At 33.9% G+C, this 9,818-nt stretch overlaps 1 protein-coding gene across 1 annotated transcript; it reads left to right on the forward strand.

The window, feature by feature from the left end:
• LOC105176992 lies at nt 2,234-8,917 on the forward strand. The gene is made up of 6 exons (XM_020692153.1): nt 2,234-2,378; nt 6,853-6,993; nt 8,079-8,303; nt 8,401-8,502; nt 8,658-8,727; nt 8,817-8,917. The coding sequence occupies exons 3-6, from the start codon at nt 8,100-8,102 to the stop codon at nt 8,915-8,917; spliced, it is 477 nt and encodes a 158-aa protein (XP_020547812.1). The 5' UTR covers nt 2,234-2,378; nt 6,853-6,993; nt 8,079-8,099.

Genomic DNA, 9,818 nt, shown 5'->3' on the forward strand with positions numbered 1-9,818 from the left:
TGTTATTTTCACGGCCTTTGTAACACATCTAAGGATGGTTGTGCTCGATATTTGAAACGATTTTCTAATACACTTTATAACGGTGTTGAATTATATTTTATCTATTTTTGCCATTGCTTTTGTTACTGCCTTTTTTATTGCTTTCGTAACGGTTTTTGGAACGAATCCATCGAAATTGATAACTATTTTTCGCACAATCATTGTAACAGCCTAATGATTTTATATGTTCTGGTGTATTACAAAAAGCCGTTACAAAAGCAGTTAAAAAAATTATTATTTATTTAATATACTTAATATTTATTTTATTTAAAATATTTTAATATTTATTTTTGTAAAATTAACTAAATGAATTTATATAAAATCCAAATAATATAACAAAAAAATAATAATTTAATTATAACAACAACAATATTATTACAAAATACAAAAAAAAAAAATCCTAATCTATATTATCCCCAGCGATTGTGTGTTTGTCGTGGTCGTCATTGTCGCCGTCGCGATCGGGCACTGGAGGGATCAGCTGGAGGCTCGGGCGCTAGATGATCCGTCCAATTGGGATCGGTGCTTTTGATGTAGCGCTCTAGGGCCAACACCCAGTCATCTATGTCGGGGCGCTGGGGGCATGGTGGCGAGGCCGATGGAGTAGTAGAACGACTAGCCTGTGATGGTCCAACAATCAAGTGGTGGGCCTCGAAGCCGAGACTGAATACTCGGCCCCTCTTCCGGCTGCCCGCTGCTGACATCCAGACCTACTGCCTTGAGACGACAATGGAGGATCTTGATTAGATTAAGAAAAATAATTTAAAATTAATAGAACAAATTACACAAATTTTTGTAATGACATACCGCGACCTCCTCCGCCCTTGGGCCGCTCCACTAGTCGTCCTCCTTTTTGTAGACTTTCTCGAACACCTCCATCTGAGTGACGGGGCATCCGAGTTGTGTTTGTTGCTCAAAAAACAATTTAAAAAATAATAAAAAAATATAAAGAAATAAATAAAATTACTAATATGCATTGAAATACTTAGTATCTTCTGCTTGTCATCCCTAACGGGTGACGAACCCCCTCGATCGACGATTGCAGCTGCTTCTGAGTTGGCTGCCCAGTTGACCTTATTTTTTACTGACTGTGCCTGGAATTCTGTGCTTGACCAGAACTCGAGGAGTTCACGCCAGGTCTCCTCGGCCAGCTACAGCAGGTCGGACCAACTGGTTCCGAGCTTCATCAAACCGTTTCCCGTTGGAATCTTATTAGTACGACATTTGAAAAATTGATAAATAAAAAAATATAAATATTACTTAAAATTAAATAATATTATTATTACCTTCAATTTTCGAAACCAGAATAGTTGGTGCTTCTGTGGGATCTGCAATATGTTGGCTCAAAGATGCAAATAATGCCCTTTGATCGTAGCATTGGTGGTCGTATGAAAATCGCGATCGAACCTAAAAATAATAATTAAATATTAAAATCAATTCAAAAATAAAAAATATTAAATTAATTAACTAAATTCTTCTACGTACCTCGCGTCGCGGAGGCTAATGAAATGCCTCTGGGCCACTGAGGAAAGTAGTGGCGTTGGGGTGGTTGTGGTGGTGGTTCATCCGACGGCCTTGCCGGGGCTTGTAAGCTGCTGGCCCCCACCGCATCTAACCCCACTGCGAGGGAGTCTGGGACGCTCCCTTCGAGGATGGGGCAGATGGAGATGCATCCGCTGGCTCATCCCGAGGAGGGCTGGCAGTCCCACGACAGTGGGCGCACTACAAGAGAACAGGCTTTCAGAGACGGAAATCAAAGACGGAAATATATCCGTAAAAAAATTTAACCTTTCAAAGATGAATTTAACGATGGAAAACGTTTCCATCTTAAAATTATAAAATAAATCTTTATATTGACTAAATGTTTTACGAATAGAAATTTTTGAGAAAAAATAAAAAATATAAAAAGTATTCCGTCTTTGATTCCGTCTTTGACTTGGTAATAAAACAAAAAATTTAAGATGGAATATTTCCGTCTTAGATTCTCAAAATCTAAAATAGAATTAAAGATGGATTCAAAAAATACTTTTTTTTATATTTCCGTCTTTATTTCCATCTTTATTTTATATTTTTATAAATAAAAATTAAAAATAAAATTTGCTTTCTTTTTTCTTTTTTTTTATAGATATTATTGTTTAAAAATTATTATTGTTAGTACAAATGAAATTAAACCTCAAGATCCCCAATTGCAAGTTTCCCCCAAATTGCAGTCAGGTACGAAGTGTTCTTCCTTTCTCGCTGTGCCGCTGTCAACAACTCACCGCCGTCAACAACTCGCCGGTGTATTACGCAGCTTGTTGTGGGTGGCCGGTGGAGGAAAGAGCCACTCGAACAAAAAGGTTAGTTTTTCTTTTGCTTAGTTATCGCTTTCAATCTCCTTTTTATTTTTCATTTTTTCCTATTTTTTACCTTGTTAATTAGCTTAATATTGAAATAGATTTCTGTATGTAATCGTTGATGATTGAGTGGTTTGCTACTTGTTTGAAATTAGAGAAATATTTGAGTACTTGCTACTTGTTTAATAAATTGCTTGAAAGAGATTGCTGTATGTTTTCTTTTTGGCTCATGATTTATTAATGATGGAGTTGCTTTTCTGCTATTAATACTTTTTTACTGTGTTGTTTCCTAATTTATTAGATCTTGATGGGTTTTTAGGATTTGAAGAATGGGGTCCCTTTTTAAGGCTATTTTCATTTCCCTGAAGAAAAACAGAAGTTCATTAAAGATAAGGATAATGAAAATTATACTAATGAAAGCAAAATGTTCAGAGAGAATCAAGAATAAATAACCTTGTGGACATGTAAATATTCAGTAATTGCAGCCCTTTGTTCATTGTTCAACCTTGTCAAGTATAAGATGCAGATTAGTCTCCAGAAACTGTCAGAAAGAGGCATGGACGTGTTTTCAGACTAGTACATTTAGCATCTAGCTCGAGAGTTACGCACTCAGGCCACAGTGTACAACACAGTTATCACTACAAAAAAAAATATTTTATTGGAATGGTTTTTGTAACGGTTTTTCTTTTAAAATTTGTTATGAATTTTGTAATGATTTTTTTATTAATTTGTAACGACTTTTGTAACGGATTGGCCTACCGCGGCCAAGTGGAGCGTTACAAGCTAGTTGTAACGGCTTTACAAAGAGCCTTTAAATATGTAACAATCTTTGACACAGTCCTTGGCAGCCGTTACAAACCTAGTGGTATGTAAAAAAATATTTGGAGCTGCTTTTGTAACACCTCTGCTGAATTTGATTTCTTTGTTATTATGTCAGCCTTTGTAACACATCTAGGGATGGTTGTGCTCGATATTTGAAACGATTTTCTAATACACTTTATAACGGTGTTGAATTATATTTTATCTATTTTTGCCATTACTTTTGTTACTGCCTTTTTTACTGCTTTCGTAACGGTTTTTGGAATGAAACCTTCGAAATTGATAACTATTTTTCCCACAATCTTTGTAACAACTTGACGTTTTTATATGTTCTGGTGTATTACAAAAGCCGTTACAAAAGCAGTTAAAAAAATTATTATTTATTTAATATACTTAATATTTATTTTATTTAATATATTTTAATATTTATTTTTGTAAAATTAACTAAATGAATTTATATAAAATCCCAATAATATAACAAAAAAATAATAATTTAATTATAACAACAACAATATTATTACAAAATACAAAAAAAAATGCTAATCTATATTATCCCCAGCGATTGTGTGTTTGTCGTTGTCGTCGCCATCGCCATCGCCATCGGGCACCGGGGGATCAACTAAAGGCTCGGTCGCTAGATGATCCGTCCAATTGGGATCAGTGCTTTTGATGCAGCGCTCGAGGGCAATGACTGACTTCCTAGTTGGAAGGCAGGAACGGTTAATCAACTGAGCCGGGGGGTCACAGGGGGGAAATATAGACCTGTGCCCTTGTTGACTTTCCGCCTCTTGTCTTGCCTTTGAGTTCCTTCTTTTTGCTTTTGAGCCCCATTGCTAAGTAGCCCTTGCAGCCCTATGTGTCTTATTCTCTGCCCTAAACTATATGCCTTAATCTTGTTCCTTTGTCTAGATGTTGAAATGAAAACGCGCCTTGTTCATCCCTTATGGAGCCACCGTCGCGTCGATCAGCTGTCCCTAATTCTTCATGCCCGACCCGGCCAGCGCATGGACCAAACCTGTCCTAAATCCATACGAGATAGTTTCTGCAGGACGTTCTACCCAGTCTCTCTGACCTAAGGTGCTTTTGTTGTTAAACCATTAAACCACAGGGCTCAGAAATGGTCTCATGGCATCTTCTCCGGGACTTTCCCTTTGATTTGAGCCTTGAGTTGTTTTATTTCCTGTTAGACTTTGGTAGCGCGATGGCCGCCGTCTCGTAGCCTTCGCTGCCCATTAAAGTGCCTAGGATCTCCATCATCATATGGATTCCCTCATACCCCCTACGGACACCTTGGGATTGTTACTTGGTCTTCCGCTTGCAATCTTACTCTCATGGAGACCGAGCTAAGGTGTTCTCAACCATCATTTACGGAATTACTTAGTTGTTTTATTGCCATTTAAGGCTCCTTGACGAACCCCCCTTATAGTTGACCTTCAAGTCTTTTTCAATGCCCCTTGAGAGATAAAATCCTATGAAGTTGCCTCCTCAAGATAATGCCCTTAGGTCTTTATCTTGATCTAACTTTATTATCGACTGTGGAACCTCCTCCGATCGAGGAGGCGAGAGCTGATTCGAAGAAGAAGCTCGAAGCTGACATCTATTGGAGAGAAGAGCGGCTCAAGACCTGGCTGCAAGCCTGTCTGTAAGCCAAGACCCGGTCCGGTCGACACTATTCTGACTGCAAGGAAGAATAGAGTAAGCTGATCTACTGCTCTATCCCTCTTGGACTATGAGTTAGATGTTAGGGTTGGCAGCTATGAGTTCTGAGCTATAGATGCTAGAGTCCGGACTGGTTGGATTTCTGACTTATTGAGCTATTGAGTTCCTGCTGTTTCTTCTTTCTCTTGCCTATCCGAGTCCCTGAGGTAGCCCTATAGGGCAACATTCTAATAGATATTAAGAAACATAAGATTTTTTAATCCATATCGATTCTTCTCTTGGTGATTTAAACACCAATTAGCTTTGAGATTAAGAAAATGACTCTTAGAACGAAAATAGGTTTTATACAATATATTTGGCTTGCTTTAGAAATATAAACATCATGAGGCTAAAATAGTATTTCCATCATTCACAACAAACTCAGTTGGTTTTTCAATGAAATACCTTTTTCTTTTATACAACCTCTTACACTCAAATACTCAAATGATTAATGAAAAGTGGCAATATCTTATGTTCATAGTATTTTTTGTATTATGAACTCTGCAAAACATCTTCTCTATTTTTGAAACATCATTTTAATTTTTTAAACACAATGATTAAGATTTTTATGGAACATGTCATGCCTCGAGCAAGCGAGCCCGTTGGAAGTGCCCAAAGTGTTATTGGGGACAAAGTGCGATGTGCTTGGGGAGACACCTCTCAAACCCGTTGGTGGATCCCCAAGCACATCGCACTTTGTCCCTAATAACACTTAGCTTACGACTCTGCTTGGGGATCACTTTGATACCATTAGGTCACAACTTGAGCCCACAAGATCATTGGACACGAGAATTGCCTCAAACCCACAGAGTTCATCCTGAAAATTAATTATGAAAACTAACCGAAAAGTTTATCCAGTGGATGCACTTGAGTTATTTCGCCAATGCTTATGTTTCTTATCATTTTAATTCGTAATCCTTGTGGGACAGGGTACCATAGAACACGTATACTCTTTTCACCTTTATCCATTGTTATCGTGTAAATTCTCACTATTAAGACTTCAGATTTGTTTACTTATTTTCATGCCTTTTATTTTTCATATTATACTGATCTTATTTATTTTTCAAACATGCACATAATCCTACATACATATTTTATCCTATGTAAGAGCGTCATCCATAATTGGATATGTAACTATCATTGAACTAAATGATGGCTTCTTCTTTTGCATATTGTAGCTTTAAATATTTTGAACGGTATACAAGTACATTAAAATATACAGCATTGAAGTTATTTCGGTTATAGGATTGTGGTGATCACTATATGAGGAAATTGTACATAAGCAGCAAATGTTGCTTTGTTGGGTTTGCATGGACTTTATTTATAGCGATTAGTTGAAGTTGTTTAGTTATTGAAGTCGAGTACTAACTGCATATTCTATTAACTAAATCTACCACTGTAAAGTCTAAAAGTGCTAAAAAAGGACATAGTCTAATTCTTACAATGACAATTATGAGCATAAAAAAATATTTGCTAATTACATTAAATATTAGAACAATTTTTTGGTGCTTACTTGATCTCATTAATTCTACTTGAGAAAAGAAAGTTGTTAAGTAATTTTTGTATAAAAAAGAGCTCATCTAATAGAAAAACTTAATAATGCAACAAGAATTACTTTGCATTTGATGACTAAATTATATTGATAAAGACAAATGCGAGAAGTGATATTACTGAATAAGGAAATTATTTATTGATCTAAATTTGGTAATGAAGGGATTTACTTTGCAATATAAGGCATTGTGTCTCACTATTTCATTAAAAGTTAGATGGTCACTTTAATTTTCTATTAAGAATTTCAATTGAAATTTATAGTACTTTCTTTTGTACAGGGCCACTTCCGACTAATTGGCTATTGAGTCTGTTTATTTCTTTTATATAGATTATACCTACACCTTTTATTTTATCTTTGGCTTAGTTGAGGCTCTTTTTATTATAATGTGCTTCCTTTTTTGTGGTATAGGATCTACCTGAATCAAGTAGTAGACATTCAATTAAAAAGAGAAGTCGAGGCAGGTGTGTAGTACAAGGCACTTGGAAGGTCTCTTTTGGACTTTTCCGACATCATCAACAAGGCTGCAATTATATTTTTGAAATGCACAAGGTATGTGCACTTTTCGATTCACATTTATTTCTATATATATTTGAAATTTAAATCACTTGAGTGATCTCATCGTTTTTTATTTCTTTTTTATTGTTTCATGCAAGATCAATGATTTTAGATGCATGTTAATCAATCATTAACGTGTGGTAGCTTCGGCCAATATTACGAATTTAGATAGATAATATCAAATGGTGCATGCTAACGACTAACTATAATATTTTTGATAATGAAATTTAAGAAATAAACGTAAAAATAAAAAATATTAAATTGTAAATAACTTAATTATGAAGTAGTGGTTCTTTCCCCTTATTTTTTATGGGTTTATAAGTAGTGTATCTATTAATCGCAATAAATGAAAATGAATTTAAACAAAAATGTAAGATATGTCGCTCTAATAAGCACACTATGTAATGTAACTGTCGTTAAGCGAATGTATAAATAAAAAATATTTATGTGATAAATTAGGTTAATCATGGTATATAGTTTTACCAAATCAATATGGTAAGAAAATTGTAAACTGAATGTAGGTTAGATTTCATTACTATTTTCATGTTTTATTGCTTGAGATGTATGTTGATATTGTCTCAAGACTTAAGTTACGATACAGAGTTATGATAAGAAAGTAAGAAAAAGACTAAAGAATTGAAACCAAAGCTATTGTATAATCCATTATATATTTTATAAAGACTACATAATGTTGTAACATATGCAATCTTCAAAGGATGTGACTATTTTCATTGGATGTGCAGTGTGATTGGTTTATATAATCAAATGCACATGAAAATTAGAAACTCGTTTGATATTTTAATTTACAACTTCTAGGTACTGAAGTCATCTTTATCTCATCTTATGGCTTTCAATTCAAAAATTTTATTATTTTATTTATAATTTTTTGTTTGTAGAAAACATATTAAATTATTTTAATTATCTCTAGCCCTCATGCACTAAAAAGAAACAAAAGTAGATATTAGTGTGCAATCACGTGCATTTTTGCTATTACACACATTTACGTTTCTTTATCTCAAAAACTTGATATTATACTTTATAAAATAAACTCGTCTATTCCACTAACATACATATCTCAGGTTTAAGCAGGGGAAAGGGACATGTATCAGATAATTCTACAAACTAATGAAGAAAAATTGGACATAAGAGTGAAGAAACTCCTTCTCCAACAAGACGTGGTCCCTTCAACAGAAATTATTGAATCTATAAAAATCCAACCAAGATACAAGTTATCTCTGCAAGAACGACTAGAGGGTTGGATACTACATATAAGAAAGCGAAATGCCTCAAATACAAGTGACAAGGTAATAATTGTTTAAAATTTTACATAAATAACTTGTAATCCTTTAGTTATTACTGTAGTATAACTAATATTTTTCAATCAAAATTCTCATGCGATAGTACAATATTCATGACAAAGTCACTCACAACTTCCGCTCTTTAAAAGAGGTTGCAACATTTATACTATTCAGTTGCCAGAGGAATGATCTAGTTCTTGCACAGGTAAATTCAAAATCCATAATTCAATTTTATTTATGACCAAAACTTATGTGGATATATTTTCTTTTCTGACTTTTCAATTGTAGAAGATTACAATAAATTAACGCACTGTTATGTCATTTCTTCATGACCCGTATTGAAACTTCCACAACATTCAGATTGGAGGTGGAACTAGAATTAATATAAAAAATGTCCATATTGTCAGTGAGATCGAAAAGAAAATAGAAGGTATGTAGCATATCATTTCTTAAAAAAATAATTGGTTTTAGTTTGGTTGAATTTTAACTTATCTTTGTTATATGCTCTTATTTTAATAGGCATTCCATCAGAGACGGGCAATGGTAAACAAAATCAAATGAATGATGAAGAGTTGGAGATCTTTGCTTGTGCTTTAAACAACCCAATAATTGATTTATAGCCAGTCGAATCTCTCTTTATTCTTTTTCTACTATTTTGTCAATATTTACCATAAAAGAGGAAATTTTGAATTCGAACATCTTTTGTTCTTTCCAGAATCGTTTGATATAGTTGCCCAACTACCATGTAGCACAAAATTGTACAAAATAATGAAGAAAATTTGGACATTAAAGTGAAGAAACTCCCTCTCCAACAAGACTTGGTCCCTCTAACGGAAATTATTGAATCTATAAAAATCCAACCAAGATACAAGTTATCTCTGCAAGAACGACTAGAGGGTTGGATACTACATATAAGAAAGCGAAATTTCTCAAATACAAGTGACAATGTACTAATTGTTTAATATTTTACATAAATAACTTGTAATTCTTTAGTTATGCAAAATTACTATAATATAACTAATATTTTTCAATCAAAATTTTCATGAAATAGTACTATATTCATGAAAAAGTCACTCAAAACTTCTGCTCTTCAAAGGAGGTCGCAACGTTTATACTATTGAGCTGCAGGAGGAATCATCTAGTTCTTGCACAGTTAAGTTAAAATCCATAATGATTTTATTTATGACCATAGTTTATGTTGATATGTTTTCTTTTATAACTTTTCAATTGAAGATTTTAAAAAATTAACGTACTATTATGTCATTTCTTCATGACCCGTATTGGAACTTCCACAACATTCAGATTGGGAATGGAACTAAAAGTAATATAAGAAATTTCCATGTTGTAAGTGAGATCGAAATGAAAATAGAAGGTATGTAGCATATAATTTCTTACAAAAATGATTGGTTTTAGTTTGGTTGAATGTTGACTATTATCTTTGTTATGTGATCTTATTTTAATAGGCATTCCATCAGAGTCGGGCAACAGTAAACAAAATCAAATGAATGATGAAGAGATCGA

The sequence above is a fragment of the Sesamum indicum genome, linkage group LG2 (genome assembly GCF_000512975.1).
Source record: "Sesamum indicum cultivar Zhongzhi No. 13 linkage group LG2, S_indicum_v1.0, whole genome shotgun sequence".
Taxonomy (NCBI): domain Eukaryota; kingdom Viridiplantae; phylum Streptophyta; class Magnoliopsida; order Lamiales; family Pedaliaceae; genus Sesamum; species Sesamum indicum.